The 24,940-nt window shown below is 41.2% G+C and overlaps 1 protein-coding gene across 3 annotated transcripts in view; it reads left to right on the forward strand.

The window, feature by feature from the left end:
• Positions 1 to 23,692, forward strand: part of LOC140201797 (scavenger receptor cysteine-rich domain-containing protein DMBT1-like) — a 76,656-nt gene extending 52,964 nt beyond the window's left edge. For 2 of the 3 annotated variants that reach the window (XM_072266486.1, XM_072266487.1), the window contains 4 exons: positions 265 to 582; positions 672 to 737; positions 1,276 to 1,311; positions 23,187 to 23,692. In XM_072266486.1, the coding sequence (XP_072122587.1) occupies positions 265 to 582; positions 672 to 737; positions 1,276 to 1,311; positions 23,187 to 23,200 (434 nt within the window). In that variant the 3' untranslated portion in view covers positions 23,201 to 23,692. Of the gene's footprint in view, positions 1 to 264; positions 583 to 671; positions 781 to 1,275; positions 1,312 to 23,186 lie in introns of all 3 variants that reach the window. The other variant, XR_011886965.1, reaches the window with a different exon arrangement.
• The last annotated feature ends 1,248 nt before the right edge of the window (positions 23,693 to 24,940 follow it).

Raw genomic sequence — 24,940 nt, forward strand, 5'->3', positions numbered from 1 at the left:
GAAAACCTAACACAATTTCACCAACAGAACTCTTTCCCTTCTCCACATTCAGCAACATTGTTGGAATAATCCTCTGTCTTATTCTTGATTTGATTATCCTTCAATATGTTCAACTCCCTTATGTGTGTTTCGGGAGAGGGATTTATATTTTTTATGTATTCCTGATATATATCACATGTAATTTTCTGTTCTACAAAAGCAATTGCAGTTTATTGCTGTATGAGAACATTGCGATGACCTTTGCATTAACTGCCTTGTTCTCAGAACACAAAGAAATACGCCTGATGAATGGAGATCGGCGATGTGAAGGAAGAGTGGAAGTGCGGTACAATGGGACGTGGGGAACAGTTTGTTCCGAAACACTGGATAAAAATGCTGCGAACTTGATCTGTAAACAGATGAAATGCGGACCCCTGATATCCATTATATATGACGCCTTTCAATATGGAAAGGGAAATGGTCCAATATGGCTGGATGAGTTAAAATGTTCTTCGTACGAGAGGACCTTTTGGCAGTGTCGTGCTGACCCATGGGGAAAACACAACTGTGACCACAGGGAGGATGCAGGAGTTGTATGTGAAGGTAACAGAGGAAATCCATTACCTGATGATTTTCATTTTAAACGCAGATGATAAAAAATAAACAATAATTATTTTCTCTCTTGTCATCAGAGGCCAGAATACTGGAGAGTTGCAGCGTAAAATCCTGCGATTCACGAAATGTACCTGGTACTCAAGGTTAGCAGCTGTTCATTGCTACAAGTTACAATATCAGTGTAAGGTTCGTTTCAAAGTTGTGATTGATACATTATAATTGTTTCCCTATTTCACTGAGAATTGCAGTTGCATCTTTTTGGCAGCAATGCCAATTGTTCAGAAGGTTGGAGATACTGTTCAATAATACCTGGGGCACTGAATGTGATGATTCCTGGGATATGGCAAATGTCAATGTTGTCTGTAGGCAATTGGGCTGTGGCTCTGCCCTATGGACACAAGTGCCGGATGAAATGATTCATAGCATCGGTGATAACTGGCTGGATGAAGCGAAATGTAAAGGGAGTGAATCTCCTTTGTCCAGTTGTCCTTCCTTTGCACTCGGTCAACATGACTGTGGTCACAAGGAAGATGTCTTTGTTGTTTGTTCCGGTCGGTATATTTGTGCAAATTTTATGTTCTATTCAACTGATTTCTTGAATACGGAATTAGGAACCACTGAAAAATAAAATCATAAAAAAATAAGAAGTGGCTGAAATTTGTCCAATAATTGTTTTCACAGCAACGCCCAGACGTCCCGCTATTTCCACCGATTCAGGTATTTGATTTTAAGGCTTTTCTTTTATTATTGCGGTTTTAATGTTGAATACTAGCAGTGATATTCCTTTATTACTATTTCTCAATTACAAAGTTCGCACTGAGTGTTTAAAATATTGGCTGTAATCCTTAATACTTCATTAATTATTTGAACGAGGATGTTACAAAGTTCTTAAAAAAAATAATATATCCAACTCTGGTCATATGTTTCGTTGAGATTAACAGATGTGGTCATTGGGGTCATTGTCCCATTATTAACCATTCAGAAATGACTGTGAAAAGGTGTTCTTATTGAACCTTTGAAGAATTACCATTACACATTTGATGAAGGATTGCTGATCTTTGACCGAGTAGTAATAATTGATTCATATGATGTGCTGCAAACTAATATTATCTTTGACTTGAAGAAAAATTGCAAGCTGTTAGTTCATTGATATGTCAACGTGGAAACATTTTCAGCTTTGGAAGTAAGTATCGAAGTCACATAGTTTTTTCTTTTTTTTTCGTTAATCACTATTGTAATTCCATGCAAACCCATCACCATATTCCGAAACTGTCGGATAATCCCTCCCTCTGCGGCTAGATCATTGACCTGCCGATCAAAAGACTGCAATCTAACCACTGATACTCCACAAGATTGGGTCCTCTGCCCCTGTCCTGTTCCTTCAACATTCAACGTCTGCATGGCCAGATTCCGCTCTCACTCCATCCACAAATCTGTGGATTATATTACCTTAGTTGGCCATATCATGATAACAATGATCAATATACAGGAAAGAGAAATGCAAGTTAAGTGCCATGGTGTAAATACAACAAACTTTTTCACCAGTGCGCATCTTCCTGTTTGCAGCATCAGTACTGAGCAAGAGGGGGTGAAAGCTTTGAGTTCGAAGGAGCAAACATCACCAGCTGTTTATCCCGGTCCAATCATGTAGACACGACGTCTCAGAAAGCTCAACAACGCCTCTATTTCCTCAGGAGATTGTTACAGACTATTTCAAAAGGATCCCCAGAAGAACACGATGTACTCTTGACCCTACATTTTACTTCGTTATGACCTTGCCTTCTATTGTTTACACTCGCATTTTCTCTGTAGCTGTTGCAGTTTATTCTGCATTCTATTCTTGTGTTCGTTTGTTCTCCCTCGCCATCTAATGATGTGAGCTGTATGCGCAATATGAAAAACACACATTTCAATGACTATATGTCGGTACATGTGACAACAATAAAATAATTCCAATTTAAGTTCCATAATGTTTTTTTTTTTCATTTTTATCCGTGGAGGAAGAATTGAATAATTGTTGTAATCTTTCCATCTCCCAATAGTTACTCTGATTTAATTTTCGTGGTAAGTATGATGTGCAGTGTGACTGTGTTGCAAGCATATTACCCAAAAGTGTTGTTTTGTGCTGCTTTTTGTCGGTTGTCATTGGTAGTGAATCTAGATGTTGCAGGTATCTTCTTATTTCACCCCATTCCATCCAAAACGGTGAAGAATGTCATTGTTTTCACAATGTATCTTTGCCCACAATACTGCAGTGCAGTGCTTATGTGGCAGCAGAGAACATAAGGACATAAGAACATAAGAAGTAGGAGCAGGAGTAGGTCATCTGGCCCACCGAGCCTGCTCCGCCGTTTAATATGTTTATGGTTGAGTTGGCCATGGACTCACCTCCACCTACCTGCATTTTCCCCATAACCCTTAATTTCCCTAATATGCAAAATGCTATGAAACCTTGTTTTAAATATATTTACTGCGGTAGCCTTCACTGCTTCATTTGCAGACAATTCCGCAGATTCGCCACTCTCTGGTTGCAGCGTAACCGCTCTGTTGTAAATTCAATCCCTGTAGCGATGAAGGTTCACATTCCATTTGCCTTCTTGATAGTCTGCCGCACCTGCAAATGAACTTTTTATGATTCATGCACAAGCACTCCCAAGTCGCTCTGCACAGCAGCATGCCGCATTTTTTTTCCATTTAAATAATAATCTGCCTTTTCATTTTCCTTTCCAAAGTGGATGGCTTTGCTTTTATCAAAATTGTATTCCCTCTGCCAGAAAATACCTACTCGCTTAACCTAGCTATATCTCTCTGCAGACTCTCTGTGTCTTCTGCACAATTTGCTTTTTTGCTCAATTTAGTATCAGCAGCAAACAGGACACTCAGTCCCCTCTTCCAGTTCGTAATGTATATCGTGAACATTTGCAAGCCCAACCCCGACCCTTGCAACACGGCGCTTATTACTTTTTCCCATTCAGAGTCACACCGAAGCATTCTAACACTCTGCTTTTTATTGGTTAACCAATCCTTTATCCATGCAAAAACCATCGCCCCCACTCTAGGGAACTTACAGAACGCCTTCTGGAAATCCAAGTAAGTAATGTCCATCTGTTCCAGTCTATCCACTGCAGCCATTATATCCTCAAAGAACTACAGTAAGTTTGTCAAGCAAGACATGCCTTTGATGAAACTATTCTGTGCCTGCCTGACAGATCCATTTGTTTCCAGATGCCTCACTGTTTCTTCTTCAATGGTTGCTTCATGCATTTTTCGAACTACAGCTGTTTAACTAACTGGCCTATAATTGCCTGCCTTTTGCCTACATCCTTCATTGAACAGTGGTGTTACATTTGCTATCTTCCAATCCGCTGGGACAAGCCGAGATTCCAGATATATATATATATATATATTAGACTATGAGGACACGCAGTCCTCTTTTATTGTCATTTAGTAATGCAGGCATTAAGAAATGATACAATGTTCCTCCAGTATGATATCACAGAAACACACGAAAACCAAGACTAAAAAACGTGAGAAAAAAAGAACATAATTATAACATATAGTTGCGACAGTGCAAAGCTATACCGTAGGTTGATAAAGAACAGACCATGGGCACGGTAAAAAACGAAGTCTCAAAGTCTCTCGAAAGTCCATCATCTCACGCAGACGGTTGAAGGGAGAAACTCTAACTGCCATGAAACTCCAGCGCAGCAAACTTGCCGATGCAGCACCCTGGAAGCACCCGACCACAGCCGAAACTTGGGACCGTCAGAAAACTTCGAGCCTCCGATCAGCCCTCCGACATCGAGCACCGAGCACAATCTCTGCCTAGCGCTTCGATCCCGGCACCGGCAACAGGCAGTAGGCAAAGCCGAGGATTTGGGGGCTTCCCCTACAGAGATTCTCGATCGCACAGTGGCAGAGGCAGTAAAGCAGGCATTTCAGAAGTTTCTCCAAATGTTCCTCTGTGTTTCTCACGTCTGTCCCCAACAAATTAGGATTCTGTTCGGCCCCTACTTAACAAATACGATATCATTTCGGAGCGGCCGTGCGCGTTGACATCTTCTCCTACCCTCTTTTGTAAATTATCGCCAAAGCTTCTACTATAACTTCTGCCATTTACTTTGCAACTCCAGGATGTTTCCCATCAGGAAAGGGGTCTTGTCTATCTTCAGGCCCACAAGTTTGCTCAGCACTATACTAGATTTCAATCTGATGCCTTCTGTTTTAGTTATCCAAGGCAGGCTCTGACTACCCGTACTCTCCTTGCTTTTAACTGGAACATACTTTGTTAAGCACCGTGAGAAATCTCTTTCAAAGTTTCCCACTGTTTCTAAACCGTCCCACCATATAGACGGTGGCCCCAACCTACACTTGCTAAAACCTCCCTTATCCCATTGTAGAAAAAGCACCAGCAGAATTTAAGTATGAATGCTATTCCGAGCAATACGTTATTTCCAACTTTTTTTTTCCCTGTGAATAACACGGAGATCTTACACATATGTGTATTTCAGACCCAGTGGTACATTGCTGAGAGGGTCGGTGGTGATCCTTGAAGTCATCAAGCCCATTTGCAAAACTTGCTTGGCTCGGTGATATTTCAAAAATTTGAAATCCAGGATTGTACAGCAATGCATCGTGGAATGCACCTTGAGTTTGCTTCAACCATGTTTATCCTGAATGGCTGCGATTTAATTTTGCACACATCTTTAAGAGATAATTATGAAATTGGACGACTGATCAAGGACATCTTTTTGCTGCTTAATATAATTTGGAGACAAATAAGATGCAGCCTTATAACGCAGATAGTGATGGCTAGAACAACTTTAGACCAGCTTTCAACATAGTTTGGAAGATCAAGTTGCCGTAACCACAAGCTTAGAAACAGCATACCAACCATCCGATATCTTGCATTAGGGGCAGCCGACAGTCGATCAGATGAGGATAAATTGGAAATTCTTCTGGCCTATATGGTGTGTTTTGAATTGAAGCTTACTTTTGCAAGTCCATTATGTTGCTCTCTATACTTACAGTTGCAACAAAGGATGTTTGTTGTGGGTGGAGGGGGATTGGGATAGTTATGAAAAATAGAATGTCACGGAAAACTTGGATCGGTGCACATTCTTTAGAGGATAAATTCCTCCTTTACAAAAAAAGAGTATTTTTCTCTCAAAATATCCTTGAATGTTTTATTTGCGTTTATTTCTTATTACAATAGAAATGTCGGCAGTGCAGCAGATTCGGCAATGGCGCTGGTGAATGTGCACGTGCCAGCTAAATATTTCATTGTGATAGTATTGAACTCCATTCGTCCCGTCGTAGTTTTTGTCAAGACTGAACCTAGAACATAGCTATGCTACATTATCTGCATTCCCCCTAGCCTGAGAAATTGTACTGTCGATTCAACTGACTCTGAAGACTCGTGGTATTCATTTTATTCTTAGTTGTTCTTTTCAGCCGCAGCGTAGGCTTCATTTTCTATTTGAGTGTTTAGTTAACGGCCCTGTTTGGCTTATCATTTATCATATTCTTTTCCCTTGAAACTTTGTTCGCATTTAAGTCGGTGAACTATCGACTTGGTTTAGTGTCTCTCACTCCGCACCAGATGACAGGAAATTTCAGCCACTTTTGTTGTTTCTAACTTCATAACAACCCATAGTATTCATCTCTGGTGCTATCCACGAAACATTTATCATCTCTCTGCACTTCATATTCTACGGGTGATTTGGAACTATGCAGACTTTTCTCAGAGCTTAAATTTAACTATTACGCTTTGGAAATATGAGGACCTAGAAACTGTAGGACCAGTTTTAAATTTATCTGCAAAATTTACATTTAAGTGTTCGTTGCAGTCTGCATTACCCTTGGGATTATCCCAGTTGTTGTTTTATTTATACGTACCGTGGGTTACTAATAATGAATTATCTTCTTAAAGAATAGAACTTTTATTTAACAACAACCACACGTGTCTTACAATACCATGTTTTCTCGATATTGCTATCATTCTTGCGCATGCTCAGAACTCTCTGCGATCACGTTCTTACACGTCATATCACCACATCTTCTTTTCCTTAAAAAAAGAAAACAAAACAATTAGCAACATTGACCTCAGCAAATACATGATTTAACATGCTTCTATCACTTTTTCTAGGGGTTTATGACTCGAGAAGACCTTCTAAGTTGTTCACACAGTTCTTGTGTTTCATTATTATTTCCATGTTTTGTTTCGTCTGCATCAGTTAACTGAAACTTTGAAGTTGGCGCTTTCTGCAGGTCTTTGCGACCTCTTCGTAGCACTGCTCCTTCTTCTGTTTGGACCATGTATGATCAGCGTTGCACTTCTTCAAGTATGTAGCTTTCTGTGTCCATGTGTTCATTTTGTCTTGTATCCTAACTTCATCACTTTGGTGTAGTTCAGGTAATGGACGAGAACATCTGTCAAAGTATGTGTTCTGATTTGCTTTATGTTCATCTTTCCATCTTTTCACTTGTTCACCTCCATCTGTTTTCAGACGGCTGTCATCTATTGGCAGATTGGATCTCAAGCGGCATCCCATCAAGAGCTGAGCAGGTGAAAATCCACATGCAAGTAGAGTACTGCGATAGGCTAACAAAGCTTTATAAAATCATCTCCACTCTCTTTAGCTTTGTGCATCCTTTTCTTGATAATTCCTACACATGTCTCAACTAATCCATTGGACTGAGGGAAAATGGATTAGTTGTTGTATGAACAATGCCCCATTAATGTGAAAAATGGCTCGTGCATTCACCATTGAATTGTGCACCATTGTCTGTGAAAACGTCATTAGGTACATCATGTCTGGGAAAAAAAAATGATTACATTCCTGTAATTACATTCTCTGCAGTTGATCCGCTCAGACAACACATTTCAGGATACAACGAGTAGTAATCTCTTATTAATAGATAATCTTTGTTGTCAGTTACAAAAACATCGACACCTACCTTCTGATAAGGTTCCGAGGAATATTATGTGGATGCAGCGGCTCTTTAGGATTGCTAGGTTGGTATTTAAGGCATATTTAACAAAAGGGCACCAATTCTGAAATTTCATGATCCATCCTGGGCCAAAATATCACCTCCTGCGTCCTTCTCTGACATTTTGCGGTACCTAGGTGCTCTTCATGAATTTTCTCAAGCATTTATTTTCGGAGACTTTTAGGAATCGCAATTCTGCTACCTTTGTACAACTTCCCATCCACAACAGAAAGTTGTGATCTGTGGGTCCAATATTCTTGTATTTCTGAGGTACAGTCATGGTTCTTATCTGGCCATCCATCCATCACCACTTGTATCACCTGACTGAGAATTTTGTCTTTCTCTGTCTCGAGACGCAGTAGTTCCAACTTTTCGGGAGCAAAAGGTACAGTCTCTATGATCATATCAACAAATGGCTGAACATCAACAGCGTCCCTGTGACTGTGTTTTGTTGTTGGATTCACAGCTCTGGAAAGTGTGTCAGCCGTGTTCATGAATTGTCCAGGTCTATATGACACATTCAATACATATCTTTGCAATTTGATTGTGATTCGCTGAATTCGCAAAGGACAGTCACTTAAAGGTTTGCGAAACAATGCAGTGTAAGGGCGAAACAACTCGTACTTAAACAGGTGCAGTGTTAAAAGGCGGAGACTCGCCCGATATCTCTTACATTGCAATTTATGAAGAGATTGAGACTATTCCTCACATCAAAAGAAGTTGGATAATACCTGAGATTCAGGTGTGTTTTACAAATTGACAATGACTTCTTAAGTGATATACACTTCATCCATCTACAAGGTATTAGAGGTCAACAAATACCACTAAAACTGAACAAAACATACCTCCACGATGAAATTAAAATTCAGAGATAGCTAGTTATGGAATGTCCCATGATAACAAGTGTGAGTGGGACTAGAGTGAGGAGTTCAACTATATCGCCTGGAGTTTTTGGCGAAGAGATGTGGAGGGTGTGCGTAGATATTTTTTTTTCTCTTTTTTTTTTTGGAAACGTTCTGCCTTTGTTTATTGCACAGTTAGAACAGTGATTAGGCTAGACAGGATAGTGCAAGTCTCCTGTCGCGGGATGGGGGAAGGCAGAGAGGCATCCATTCTCCCCGATAACTGCACCTGTAAGAGGTACAGCTTACTACAGAGCGTGTTAAGAAATTAGCGATCGAATCAGATAATTATTCAGAAGGCTGAAGGGTTGATCGATCGGACTATCATGGAGGTAATTACAACTAAAGTGTAGGACACAATCAATAAGCCTCGGGAGAAGAGTAGTGCAGGGTACCCCTTTTGCCGTCCCCACGAACAAAAGGTGTACCGCTTCGGGTACTGTCGGGGGATGTCCTTGCACAAGAAATCCAAAATGGTCAGGTCTGTTTCACCGAGCCTAGCTTGTCACTCAGAATGGAAAGGAAGAGAAGAAGCGAGCTGCAGCGATAGGCGACTCATTGTCGAGGGAAAAAGAAATTATGGTGTGTCTACGAGAATGAAATTAAGGGGAAGTATGTGCGTCAGAGCTGCCAGGGTCAAGGACATCAAGGATCATGTCCATAGCACTCTTAAGTGGGAGAGTCAACAGACAGACATCATGTTGTACTACAGAACCAAACATATTGGTAGAAAGGGCAATGTGCTCCAACAAAGTGAGCTCAGGGAGCTGCATGCTAGGTTGAAGGATACGATCTCCATGATTTTAATCACAGGATTGCTGCCCGTGGAGCATTCTAGGAACTTTTACTTTTGCTGCACGAAGGGGCGGGGGCAGCTGTTGGTGGTTGTGGTTTATACCGTAGTTGCAGGGGAATAGGAACAGGGGCACACGTATAGGTCGTGGAGGGGTTGCACGCAGAAGATGTGAAGCTGGCATGCAAAGTCAGTTAATTAAAAGTTTGAGCTTGTTGTGACTAATATTCTCAGTTGCATATACTTAAATGCAAGGATCATTGCAGGAAAGGCGTAAGAGCTTTGATCATGGGTAAGCATGTGGAACGGTGACATTTTAGCCATCAGTGAGATGTGGCTGTAGCATTCATGGTCATAGAATTGTACAGCGGAGTATCAGCCGATCGGCCCAGCTAGTTCGTGCCGAACCGTTTAAACTGTCTTTTCCCATCTATCTGCACTGAGCCATATCCCTCTATAACCCTACTAGTCACGTACATATCCAATCTTACCTTAAACGCTGAAATCCAGCACTTGCCCAGACAGATCACTCCACGCTTTCAGGATCCTCTGAGTGAAGAGTTTTCCCTTCATATTCGCCTTGTATATTTTACCTTTCACATTTAACCCATGCCCTCCAGTTGAAGTCTCAACCTATGTGGAAAGGCCTGCTTACATTTACTCTCTCTATACCCCCATAATATTGTACAAGTTTATTAAAAGTCAACTCAATATTCCATATTCCAAGGAACAACGTCCTCACCTAGCTAAGTTTTCCTTGCAACGCAGGGCCCGCGGTCCCACCAATATCCTTGTAAATCTTCTCATTACCCATTCAGTCTTATATACATATTTCCTGCAGTGTGATCACAACTGCACATAATGCTTCAATATAGGTCTCATCAAAGTCGTATGCTCCGTCTACATATCTGCCCAGTACTGTACGCAATACATTGATTTATGACGGCCAATGTAGCAAAAGCTATATTTCCGACCGTATCCACCGACGCCACTTTCAATAAATGCTGTACCTATATTCCAGAATGTCTTTATTCTACAACAGTCTATTATGCTCCACCGTTCACTGTGTAAGATATGCTCTAGTTGTTCCTACCGAAGTTCAACACCTCCCACGTCTGCATTTGAATTCATATAACCATATAAGAGTTACAGCAAGGAAACAGGCCACTTCGGCCCATCTAGTCCGTGACTAACTCATACCCTCACCTAGTCCCAGCGACCTGCACTAGGCTCACAACCCTCCATTCCTTTCTTGTCCATATAATTGTCCAACTTAACTTTAAACGTCAACATCGAACCTGCCTCAACCACTTCTGCTGTAAGTTCGTTCCACACAGCTCCCACTTTCTGAGTAAAGAAGTTCCTCCTCATGTTACCACTAAACTTTTGCCCTCTGACTTTATCTCTCAACTGATGTCCTCTTGTTTGAATCTCCTACACTCTCAATGGAAAAAGCCTATCCACGTTAACTCTATCTATCCCCCTCATAATTTTAAATACCTCTATCAAGTCCCCCCTCAACCTTCTACGTTCCAAAGAATAAAGACCCAACTTGTTCAACCTTCTCTGTAACATAGATGATGAAACCCAGGTAACATTCTAGTAAATATTCCATGTACTCTCTCTAATTTGTTGACATTTTCCTATAATTCGGTGACCAAAATTGTACACAATACTCCAAATTTGGCCTCACCAATGCCTTGTACAATTTCAACAATTCATCCCAACTCCCATACTCAATGCTCTGCTTTATAACGGCCAGCATACCAAAAGCTTTCTTCACCACCCTATCCACATGAGATTCCACCTTCAGGAAATTATGCACCAATATTCCTAGATCCCTCTGTTCTACTGCACTCTTCAATGCCCTACCATTTACCATGTATGTCCTATTTTATTCAGCCCTACCAAAATGTAGCACCTCACATTTATCAGCATTTAACTCCATCTGCCATCTTTCAGCCCACCCTTCTAAGTGGCCTAAATCTCTCTGCAAGCTTTGAAAACCTACTTCATTATCTACAACACCTAACTTAGTGTCATCTGCATACTTACTCATCCAATTTACCACCTCATCATCCACATCATTAATGTATATGATAAATAACATTGGACCCAGTACAGATCCCGGAGGCACACCAGTAGTCACTGGCCCCAAATCTGACAAACAGTTATCCACCATCACTGTATAGCGTCTCCCATCCAGCCACTGCTGAATCCATTTTACTACTTTAATATTAATATCTAACTATTGAACCTTCCTAACTAACCTTCCATGTGGGACCTCGTCAAAGGCCTTACTGAATTCCATAAAGACAATATCCACCGCTTTACCCTCGTCAAATTTCCTACCAAACTCTTCAAAAAGTTCAATAAGATTTGTCAAACATGACTTGCCACGTGCAAATCCATGTTGACCGTTCCTAAAAAAGACCCTGTCTATCCAGGTGATTATATATACCAACCCTAACAATACTTTCCATCAATTTACCCACCAGTGACGTCAAACGCATAGGCCGATAATTGCTAGGTTTAGTCTTAGAACCCCTTTTAAACAATGGAACAACATGAGTAATACGCCAGTCCTCCGGCACTATCCCCGTTTCTAATGACATTTGAAATATTTCTGTCAGAGCCGCTGCTATTTCCACACTAACTTCCCTCAAGGTCCTAGGGAATATCCTGTCAGGACCCGGAGACTTATCCACCTTTATGTTCCTTAAAAGCTCTGGTACTTCCTCTTCTTTAATCATCAGAGTTTTCATAACTTCCCTACCTGTTTTCCTTATCTTACACAATTCAATATCCTTCTCTTTAGTTAATACCGAAGAAAAGATATTGTTCATAATCTCCCCCATCTCTTTTGGCTCCACACATACCGATCCACTCTGATTCTCCAAGGAACCAATTATATCCCTCACTATACTTTCACAGTTAATATAACTGTAGAAGACCTTGGGATTTATTTTCACCTTACTTGCCAAAGCAACCTTATAACTACTTTTAATTTTTTTTTTCTAATTTCTTTCTTAAGATTCATTTACATTCTTTGTATTCCTCGAGCACCTCATTTGAACCTCATTGGAACCCTAATGCGAGCCAAGATTCCAATATCCCTCGAAAAACATGGTTCTCTCAAACTTTGAACCTTTCCTTCCAACCTAACAGGAATGTAAAGATTCTGTACTCTCAAAATTTCACCTTTAAATGACCTCCATTTCTGTTTTACATTCTTCCCATAAAACAAATTGTCCCAGTCAATTCTTTCTAAATCCTTTCGCGTCTCCTCAAAGATAGCCTTTCTCCGATCAAAAATCTCAACCCTGGTTCCAGTCCTATCCTTCTCCATAATTACAATGAAACTAATGGCATTGTAGCACTGGACCCGAAGTGCTCCCCAAAACAAACCTCCGTTACCTGACGTATTTCATTATATAACAGGAGATCCAAAACTGCCCCTTCTCTAGTTGATACCTCTATGTATTGCTGCAAAAAGCTATCCTGCACACATTTTACAAACTCCAAACCATCCATCCCTTTTACAGTATTGGCTTCCCAGTCTATGCGTGGAAAATTAAAATCTCCCACAATCACAGCCTTGTGCTTACTACAAATATCTGCTATCTCCTTACAAATTTGCTCCTCCAATTCTCGCTCCCGATCTGGTGGTCTATAATACACTCCGATACGAGTTACCACACCTTTCCCATTCCTCAATTCCACCCAAATAGCCTCCCTAGACGAGCCCTCTCATCTATCCGGCCAGAGCACCTGAATATTATTTTCTCTGACAAGCAATGCAACACCTCCTCCCCCTCTTGTCCATTACACCTGAAGCAATTAAATGCAGGAATATTTAGTTGCCAATCACACCCCTCCTGTAACCATGTTTCACTAATAGCTACCACGTCATACTTCCACGTATCAATCCATGCTTTAAGCTCATCCACCTTTCTTGTAATTCTCCCATTATTAAAAGGAATGCATTTAAGAAAATTTCCAACACTTACTCTCTGTTTATCACTATCGGTGCAAACAACTTACTATTTTCTTTTTCTTCGATCTTCCCTACATCTGTTCCTACACTCTGGCTCCCCTCCTCCCTCGTATTAGTTAAATTCCACCGGAACCTCCTTAGAAAACCTACCTGCAAGAATATGTGTCCCCCTATCCGAGCCACGTCCGATCCTGTCCATTTTTTCCTTACAAAGCAGGGCCTCCAATCCCGCCAATATCCTTGTAAATCTTCTCTGTACCATTCAATCTTATTTAAATGTTTCCTGCAGGTAGGTGAGCACAACTGCACACAGTATTTCAATTTAGGTCTCATCGAACTCTTCTGCACCTTCTTCATATCTGCTCCTATACTGTACACAATACTTTGATTTATGACGACCAAAGTGCCAAAAGCTCTCTTTGCGACTTCACCACCTGCGACACCACTTTAAATGAAATTCGTACCTGTATTCCCAGCTGTCGTTGTTCTACAGCATTCCTTTATGTTCTACTGATAACTGTGTAAGATATGCCCTGGTTGTTCCTACCGAATTTCAACACCTCGCTCGTCTGCATTTGAATTCAATATGTGATTTTGCATCCTATTTGTCCAGCTTTGCCAGATCCCGCTGGAATTTCTGATAGCTTTCCGCGCTGCTGCTGCACTCCAGACTTAATGTCATCCGCAAATTTGCTGATGAAGTTAGCCACATTTTCATCCAGGTAACAGAAAGAGATGACAAATAAGAACAGGTCAAGCACCGATCCCTGAGTCATTCTACTCGTAACGGACCTCCAGTCAGACAGCCAAAAAACTTCGGCCACACTGACTTCTCCCACAAAACCAATGTCAAAATCAGTTTACCACCTTCTCTTAAATGCCGTGCGGCTGAACCATCTTGATCAAACTCCCATGCGGGACATTGCCAAATACCTTTATAATTTATTTACTGTCTTGTCTTCATTGAATTTCCTGGGCAATTCTTCGAATTCTCTTTAAGGCAGGTTAGACGTGACTTACCACTAACAAAGCCATAAAGCCTATCTCTAATCTGTCCATGCCTATGCTCATATATCAGGTCCCTTAGAATACCTTCCAATAACTTTCTCACTACGTATGTGAAGCTCACTGGTCTGTTATGTCCTCGTTTATTTTCAGAGTATTTCTTAGCAGTGGATCAGCAGTAGCTATCTTCCAAGCTGGTACCTCACCTGTCTGTTTAAATATCTCTCCTGGGGCTCCTGCCATTTCTTAACTTGTCTCCCATAGAGTCTGCGGGAACACCTTTTCAGGCTCTAGGGTGAATCCACACTAATATGCCACAACATAGTAAATGACCCGTCCTTTGTAATCTGTATATGTTCCACGAAATCTATTCTGATTTTCTTCACTTCTATAGACTCTGTGTTCGTCTTCTTTGTCAATACAGATGATAAAACTCAATTGACAGCTCCACGATCTCTTTTGGTGCTATGCATGGATTGCGAATGTTATCTTCCAGAGGGCCAATTATGCCCCTTGCAATCTTTTTTATTTCTCTTAACATATCGGTTAAATCCCTTAAGATAATCTTCCAACTTGTCTACTTGGGGAAACTGCATGCCTTCTTTTAGCACTTTTTTTTAATTATTCAGTGTTTTCTGCCATTTATTACACACCATAAGTACTTTGTTCGTATCTCCCTTTCCCTGTGAAACACCTCTTTTATTTCTTAATATCCCTCAAAAATGGTCTAAATATTCCTTGAAAGGGTAGGTTCCCTAGTCCGTTTATTCTGCCATGCAGATACGAACTTTGTATTCTCAAAACTTCACTTTTGAAGTCTTTCTAGTGACCAAGTACATCTTTGCCAGAAAATAGCCTTGCCCAGTCCATACTGGCCAGGTCCTTTCTGATAAACAATCTTTCATCGCTACCCTGCTTCTTTCTCTAATCAAAGATCATGGATCTCACACTCTATCACTGGGACTTCTAAGTACTGATGAAGGAAACTTTTCTGAACACAATTGGCAATCTCTGTCTCTTCTAGTCCTTTAAAGTATTGGAATCCTGGTCAATCGGTGGAGAGTTAATATCACCTACTCAAACAAGCTGATGTTTTTGGCGGCATTCTCCAATGTCTGTACAATTTCGTTCCTCTACGTCCAGTCGGGTAGACTATAACATAGTCTCATTAACGTCGTCATACATGACATGATTTTCAGTTCCATCAATAACGCCTCACAAGACTAGTTGTCCAATCTATCATGGCAGCACTACCGTGACATTTTCTCTGACTAGTAAAGCCAACCCTCCACTTCTAATCATTCCCGCTCTGACCCATTTGAAGATATGGAACCAGCATTGCCCCCTTCAACTGAGTCTTACGAATGGCTACAATACCATAACACGATGTGCAAATCTATGGCTTGAGCTAATCTGCCTTCCCTACGATATTACTTACATTAAAATACGTGCAATGCAGAGCAATAGTCACACTATGCTCACCCTTTTGTTCCCTGACATTGTTGAAGGCTTAACCATATCTGCCTTATTTTAATTATGTCTGCCGATCAATCCCAACCGCTGTTCGAAAAACTAAATTGCGCGAGTCGATAACTGAGGCCAACCAGAGTGAACATTGTCTTCTCACGCTTCCGATGCACAATTTGCCACTGTTCTTAAAAAAAAAAAAAAAAGTAGGGACAGGACTGGCAGCTGAAGTTCCAGGGTTCCGTTGCCTTGAACGTTAATAAGCGTGAGCGAGAACTCTCAGGGACAATGTTGAGACTGCAGAGGACGTCTACCGACGTGTTATGGGTGGAACAGTGGAATAAGAAAGGAATGACGACTTGAAGGACAATTTTACAGACTCCCAACAGTCTACAGGATTTAGAGGGGCACATTTCTGAGAAATCACAGGCTGTTGCATGAAACATAAGGATGATGACAGGTGATCTATAGTTTCCACATATTGACTGGGATTCCCGTACTGGAGAGGGGGGATGGGATAGAGTTTATTAAATATATTCATGGCAGCTTCCCTAACCAGTACGTTGAAGTCCAGCTAGAAATAGCATGATACTAAATCTCCTGTTAAGGAATGAGGCAGGGCAAGCAGCAGAATTTTGTGCCAGGAAAAACCTTGAAATTTTGCATCTAGTGCTCATTTGCCGCTAGTTTCAAGACCTTTATGGAGAAGGATTGATCTGGTCCTCCAGATAAGATTCTAAATTGAAGAATGACCAAATTTGATGGTATCAGAAAGGATCCGGCAAGTGTGGACTGCGACAAGTTGTTTTCTGGCAAAGGTGCATTTGGTAAGAGAAAAGCCTTCAGAAGTTAAATGCTGACGAGTATAGCGTTTGTATATTGCTGTCAGAATAAAAGGCGGAAATAACAAGTTCAGGAAACTTTGTTTTCGAGAGGAATTAAGGCCCTGGTTACATAGAATGATGCATAACGTGAATAATCAGGATGGAGCCAGTGAGTTACTCAAAATATTTTAGAAATATGAAAGAGCACACAAGAATGAAATCAGGAGGGCTGAAAGCAGGCTCGAGGTTGCTCAGGTAGAAAACTTGAAAGTGAATCCAAAGACTTCTACAGGTATGCTAAGGGCAAAGGCATAGCAAGGGACAAAATATATCCTCTGAAAGATCAGAGTGTTCACATGGAGCCGAGAGAGATGGTGGAGGTCTTAAATGATGTTGTTTTGCAGCAGTATTTACTCCCGACATAGGACGATTCTGTAGATGTTAAGCTAAGCCGACTTGAGGTCTTATATTACATAACAGCACGCGTTTTGTGCCTTGAGTCAACTGAGAGACAATAAATTCCTCAGCCCTGACACATCTTGGCATTCAAAATGAGGTGGAAATTTTGAACAAACATTGACTTCACGGAAGATTCATGGACTGGTCAACGATAGTTACTTCTCTGACCAGTAGTTTGCCACATAGGTCGTTGCCAGGTGTATTGTTGTTGTCACCGTATTGACGATCTCGAAGATAGTTTGGTGAAATGGGTTAGCAAACCTGCGGATTTCAGCTAATTTAGGGTGTAGTGAACAGCGAGGAAAACTTTCAAAGCTTTTAGTCGTCCCTGGACCAGATGGAAAAATGGGCTATTAATTTTATATGGAATTTAATACAGACATATGTAAGGTGTTGCACTTTTATAGGACTTACACAGTGAGTGGTGGATGATTGAGCAGTGCAGTAGGGCAGAGTGATCCGAGAAAACAGATGAATTATTCTCTGAATGAGGCGTCACATGTAGATTAGCTCGAAAAGAAAGCTTATGGCACTCTGAGCTTCATAAGTCAAAGTACCATGTACAGGCGATGAGATAATGTGTTGAATTTATGTAAGTAGTTATTGAGGCCTAATTTGGGGAATTATGTGCAGCTTTCTTCACCTACCTTCACGAAACATTTCAAAGAGATTGAAAGAATACAAAAATACTAAAATGTTGTAGGACTTGATATATAGGAAATGGTTAAACAAGTTAGCTCTTCATTTCTTGGAGGGTTTAAGAATTAGGAGAGATTTGACAGAGATAAGAAAGTATGGAGATGTGTCACTAGCAAGGAAGGTGTAAAGAATTCCCTCCCTCCGCTGGCGTGCAAGTCCCCCTTTGGCAATGTGCAGCACTTACCTAGCGGACTGCACCCACTACCACTCCCTTGCACACTGATAGGAGTAACGAGAAGCTATGGGAACAGGTGGTGGATGGTCGTATGAACAGCCATTGCATATCACAACCCCTGATTATATTCTGCCACTGATGCCAGGCAGAAAATCCCTGAATAGCATTGATAATAGTTCGAGTGAACCTTTTGTATAAAGACACAGTGCAGAAAAAGGCAAAGGCGAAAAACATAAGAAGGAGGAAAATTACCAAGAACAATCGTGGTAATGGATAAGACCATGATCGCCAATGTCACAAGACACGGTAGCAAATGATGATAATGATGATGAGGAGAATGATGAAACTAAATTAAGGCCAGTGTGTAGGGTAAATGCAACCAGGCTGTTTCAATTGAGGCTGTTTAAGACGAGAACTAGAGTAATTGTGCCAGGAGTGAAAGGTGAAATGTTTAAGGAAAACATTAAAATAATTTCTTCACTCATAATTTGGTGAGTGTGCGGTATAAGCTGACAAGGAAAGTGGTAGACGCGGATTCGTTTTCATCCTCTAGCAGACATTTCTTTTGCTATACTGAGGGCTATTATCCATTCAAAGAAATTAAAACGATGCACAGAAAACAGATGCTAACTTCCAGATTCTGGTTCAATCGATTCCATCAATCAAATCGACTATTACACCAGCGACCCGTTTAACGGCTCCGTTTATGGACGAGATTGTAGTGAAGGAAACACCTGTGTTCCCGGTTGGTACATGTTTTGTTTCGGTTTTTATTTTCTACCTCTACCTCATGTTGGTGGCAAATATAAACTTACAAAGGAAGTTGTACAGGCATGCACGACGTAAATTGATCTGAGATCTGATACTTTTCTGAGCGATTTGCGTTAATTGATGTGTGTGGCAAAAAAAAAAAAATACTCTTCTGTAGCCAGGTGTGTAATTGAACGAAACGTTATTTCATTGTTCGTTGCATTTTTGCTCATTTTCATGTGGAGATTTTGAGGAATAATTAGTACATCGTGTTCGTGCGCAGTACATTGCTCATAGTCAGAGAACAAATAAACATCCATCCTTCATCGAAATGCGCATCACACAAAGAACAAAAACAATATCTGTCATTCAGCAGGGTGTGCTGTGCAACATGTTGTTTCGGAGATAGCGATTTCATTTATTCTTCCTTCTAATTCTGGTTCCCGGCGCTGAAAGTAAAACCATTGGCTCTCCTGATGCTCCGGTCCTGATGGCCGGCAGTACCGACAATCTGCTGATGCTCAGAGTTTCCCAAGATGATCACAAAAATTAAGGTAAATTAATTTCAACAAGGACGGTCACCACCTGAACTCGAAGGGGCCAGTATACTGGTGGGAAGGTAGAGTTGTTAGGGACGGTTTAATCTAATTTAGTAGGGGGATGGGATCCGGAATGATAGAGCCGTGGTGGGGGAAACAGAAATAAATCTAAGATAGTGAAGTGTAAAGATGTCAGGAAAGACAGGCAGGTGATGGGGCAAATTTGTTGTCATTGGGATGAGTTGAAGTGCAATAAATTTGCAGTGCAATCAAAGCAAAACATAGCAAATACTGGTCTTAAGGTGTTATAATTAAATGCACGCAACATAAGGATAAGGTGGACAATCTTGTCGTACAGCTACAGATTGGCAGGTATGAGATTGTGACCATCACTGAGACGTCGCTAAAGGATGGATGACTCTGGGAGCTGAACGTCCAAGGATACACGGTGTATCGGAAAGATAGACAGGTAGGCAGACGGGGTGGTGGTGGCTTTATTGGTAAGGAATGATATTAAATCATTAGAAAGAGGTGACATAGGATCGGAAGGTTCAGAAACTTTATGGGTTGAGCTAAGAAATCGCAGGGGTAAAAGGACCCTGATGGCAATTATATACAGGCCTCCTAAAGGGGTCCTTTGACATCTGCCGGACAATGTTGAGGATGTTCTACGAGTCTGTGGTGGCCAGTGCGATCATGTTTGCTGTTGTGTGCTGGGGCAGCAGGCCGAGGGTAGCAGATACCAACAGAATCAACAAACCTATTCGTAAGGCCAGTGATGTTGTGGGGATGGAACTGGACTCTCTGACGGTGGTGTCTGAAAAGAGGATGCTGTCCAAGTTGCATGCCATCTTGGACAATGTCTCCCATCCACTACATAATGTACTGGTTGGGCACAGGAGTACATTCAGCCAGAGACTCATTCCACCAAGATGCAACACAGAGCGTCATAGGAAGTTATTCCTGCCTGTGGCCATCCAACTTTACAACCCCTTCCTTGGCGGGACAGATACCCTGAGCCAATAGGCTGGTCCAGGACTTATTTCCTTGCATAATTTACATATTACTATTTAACTATTTATGGTTTTATTACTATTTAATTATTTATGGCGCAACTGTAACGAAAACCAATTCCCCCGGGATCAATAAAGTACGACGAAATTTGAGAAAGAGAAGCAGGAATCTGATGCGTCGGTATGTCAGTGGAGTAAAGGAAATTACAGTGGCATGAGAAAGGAACTGGCCAAAGTTGACTGGAAAGGGACAGTAGCGGGAAGGACGGCAGAGCAGCAGTCGCTGGAGTTTTTGCAAGAAGTGAGGAAGGTACAAGGCAGATATATTCCAAAGAAAGTAGAAATATTCGAATGTAAAAAGGATGCAACCGTGGCTGACAAGAGAAATCAAAGCCAAAGTTAAAGCAAAGGAGAGGGCATACAAGGAAGATAAAATTAGTGGGAGACAGAGGATTGTTCTGTTTTTAAATGCTTATAAATGGAAACTAAGATGGTCATTAAGAGGGAAAAGATGAACTATGAAAGGAAGCTAGCAAATAATATCAAAGAGGATACTGAAAGCTTTTTCAAGTATATAAAGAGTAAAAGACAGGTGACAGAAGATATAGGACCGATAGAAAATGATGCTGGAGGAATTGTAATGGGAGAAAAGGAAATGGCGGCAGAACTGAATGAGCATTTTGCATCAGTCTTCACTGAGGAAAACATCAGCAGTATACCGGACACTCAAGGGTGGCAGGGAAGAGAAGTGTGCGCAGTTACAATTCTGACAGAGAAACTGTTCAGGAAGCTGAATATTCTAAGGGTAGATAAATTTCCCGGACCAGATGGAATGCACCCTCGCGTTCTGAAGGAAGTAGCTGTCAAGATTGCGGAGGTACTAGCAATGATCTTTCAAAGTCAATAGATTCTGGCATGGTTCCGGAGGACTGGACGATTGCAAATTTCGCTCCGCTGTTTAAGAAATGGGTAAGGAGGCAAAAAAGAAAATTATAAACCTGTTAGCAGGACATCGGTGGTTGGGAAGTTGTTCGAGTCGATTGTTAAGGATGACTTTACGGAGTACCTGGAGGCATATGACAGGATAGGCAAAATACAACATGGTTTTCTTAGAGGAAAATCCGACCTCACCAACCTTTTGCAATTTTTTGAGGAAATTACACGTAGGCTAGACGGGAAATGCAGTGGATGTTGTATATTTGGATTTTCAGAAGGCCTTTGACAAGGTGCCACACATGACGCTGCTTAACAAGATAAAAGCCCATGGAATTACGGAAAGTTACATACGTGGGTAGAGCGGTGGCTGATTGGCAGGAAACAGAGAGTGGGAACAAAGGGATCCTATTTTGGTTAGCTGCCGGTTACCAGTCGTGTTCCGCAGGGGTCCGTGTTGGGGCCGCTTCTTTTTACATTCTACATCAACGATTTGGATTATGGACTAGATGGCTTTGTGGCTAAGTTTGCTGATGACACAAAGATAGGTTGAGGGGCTGGTAGTGCTGAGGAAATGGAGAGTCAGCAGAGAGACTTGGATAGATTGGAAGAATGGGCAAAGAAGTGGCAAATAAAATAGAGTGCTGGAAAGTGTATGGTTATGCACTTTGGCAGAAGAAATAAACGGGCAGACTATTACTTAAATGGGGAGAGAGTTCAAAGTTCTGAGATGCAACGGGACTTGGGAGTTCTCGTACAGGATACACTTAAGATTAACCTCCAGGCCGAGTGGGTGGTGAAGAAGGCGAATGAAATGTTGGCATTCATTTCTAGAGGAATCGAGTATAGGAGCAGGGATGTGATGTTGAGTCTATATAAGGCACTGGTAATATCTCACTTGGAGTACTGTGGCTAGTTTTGGTCTCCTTATTTAAGAAAGGATGTGCTTACGTTAGGGAGAGTTCAGAGAAGATTCACCAGAATGATTCCGGGAATGAGAAGGTTAACATATGAGGAACGTTTCTCTGCTCTTGGACTGTATTCCTTGGAACTTAGAAGAACGAGCGGGTACCTCATAGAAATATTTAGAATGTTGAAAAGGATGGACAGAGTGCATGCGGCAAAATTGTTTCCCATAGTGGGGGAGTCCAGTACCCAAGGGCAGGATTTAAGGATTGAAGGGCACCCATTCAGAGGCGAACATTTCTTTTTTCTTTTTTTTTTTTTTTAGCCAGAGTGTGATGAATTTATGGAATTTGTTGTCACTGGCGGCAGTGGAGGCCAAGTGTTTGAGGATATTTAAGTCAGAGATTGGTAGGTATCTGAGTAGCCAGAGCATCAAATGTTATGTTGAGAAGGCGGGAGAGTGGGTCTAAATGGGAGAATGGATCAGCAGATGATAAAATGGCGGAGCAGACTCGACGGGCCGAATGGCCGACATCTGCTCCTTTATCTTATTTTCTTGTGGTCTAAATACAGTCTCTTTCATATCCGTAGGAACCAAAATTCTGGGTAACGGATTATTGACCGACCTATGATTTCGACAGCGCAATCTTTATTGGTATTTCTTAAAAATACATGTCCTGGGAAAGTGGTTCAGGAGCAGTTCTGTTTTCAAGCAGACAAAGTTGTCATCCTGGAGTCTTATCCGAAACACGTGACTCTACAATTTTGTATCGTCCACGCCGGTTTCTCTGTATACACTATATTTCCGGTGACTGAAACTATTTCCAACCATTTCTCCCTAGCATCTGGTCCTCCTACGCAAATGAGATGCTTAAATCCGTGCCGCTGATTAAATCACTGCCGTTGATTTTCAATAGTTTGCCCTCGCGGTGCAAATTTCTCACTCGCGTATTGAACTTAATGTTTTTTTTTTTTGTTTTAAATGTCATGTCTATTTAGTTTGAGAAGACTAATGCTTTCAATGAGAACCTTACAATTTCGTCAATAAAATAAAAAGGCCGAGTAATATTCCAAATGTTATTTAGTTTCAATCCGCTTTTAGTTGGCATAATATATCAACTTTGTTTTCATTCTCAGGTAGATTAACATAAAGTCCAAGATCCCATATTCGATTGCCAGTCTTGAAGACAATGGAAATGTTCTGACTTAGATCGAGAAGCCACCCTTTCTTCTGTCAAGAAAGAGGCGCATGCAGATCTTCATCTTGCTGTCATCTCTTGCACAATTACCAAATGCAGAAATATTGACTTATTTTGAGTTTATTTGGTTTGACTCCTGTCCTGTTACTTACAAGAAAACACCTTTGTTTTGTTCAATGTAAATAAGTTTGAAGAAATGAAAAAAATGGAAAATCTCTCGAAAAGAAAGATCATGGCTATTTCTATCGATTAAATATTAAAAACAATTACTCTGTATTACCCTTTTCCAGTATTCCTAACACTTGTTAGAGATATACCGGGTGTTCAGATGAATGGATTAACGGTTATATTGCGCTTTATTTTGTTATGGATGTTGGCAGTTGGTCTTTTATTTTTGCATTGCTCTGCGACATTCCAAGCAAATTAAATAAATATATCATCTTATGCATGTGTTCACATTTTGTCCGAAAAGCAAGCCATATCAGGGACAATGAAATACTACTGTGCTGTTTCCTCAGGAATTCTAATGTGAACAAGAGATATATACTATTATCATAGACGTTCTTATGATTCTCGAAATGATCCAGTAAGTTGACATCTGGCACAATAGATTAAAAACAAAAAAAAAAAAAAAATAAAAAGTAGCCATCAACAGATTAAGGGAATTCAAAAAGCCTGAGAACACTCTTCAGAGACATGAGAGAAGCGGGTGGTGGGGGGTGGAGTCATAGACGTTCTTATGATTCTCCAAATGTTCCGGCAAGTTGGCATCTGGCACAGTAGATTTAAAACGTAAAATAAAGTTGCCAGCAACAGATTAAGGGAAAAATAGGGGAATTCAAAGAGTCTGAGAATGCTCTTCAGTGTCATGAGAGAGAGGGGGTAAGATGAGAGAGGGAGGAGGAGAGAGAAAGAAGGTGAGGAATGGGGGAAGGAGAGGGAGCGGGAGAAGGAGGGAGAGAGAGGGGAAGGGGAGGGAGAGAGGTGGAAGGAGGGAGGGAAAGAGGGAATGAGAGGGGAGGGCGAGAAGAGGGAGAGAGAGGAATTGAGAGGGCTAGGGGGAAAGGAGACGGAGGGGAACGAGAGAGAGGGGAGGGGGAGGAGGGGATGGAAGGAGAGGAGGGAAGGAGAGGAGGGGGTGAGAGAGAAAAACAGAGAGGGGGCAAGAGGGGAGAGAGAGAAGGAAAGAGAGAAACAAAAAGGAAGGAGACGGTGGGAATGAGAGTGAGAAAGAGAAGGAAGTAGAGAGAGTGGATAGGAGTGAGAGAGAAAGAAAACGGGGAGAGAGAGAAAAGGGCGAGGTGAAAGAAGGGGAAAGGAGAGGGAGGGTGGAAGAGAGAGAGGGATGGAGAAAGGGGGTGGGAGAAAAAGAGGGAAGGAGAGAGAGGGGGAAGGAATGAGAGAGAAAGAATCTCTCTCCAGGAAATCCAGAAAATCTCTTCAATTTCGAATGCAGTTTGGGAGTACAGGTGAAATTAAAATATAAACTCCTAAGATAATTGATATGCAATTGCATGGGGAATTAACGTCATATTTTCTCTTATTTTGTTGTGCAGGTTGTTTATATCGTGTCTCGTGTAATTGATGGCGATAACATCTAAATCGCTGATGAGTGATCCGACAAATATAAACACAATACTTCAAAATATTCTAACCCTGTTTGTCACTGACTTTTCCCATTTCTACGTCTTT

The sequence above is a fragment of the Mobula birostris genome, chromosome 8 (genome assembly GCF_030028105.1).
Source record: "Mobula birostris isolate sMobBir1 chromosome 8, sMobBir1.hap1, whole genome shotgun sequence".
Lineage (NCBI taxonomy): Eukaryota > Metazoa > Chordata > Chondrichthyes > Myliobatiformes > Myliobatidae > Mobula > Mobula birostris.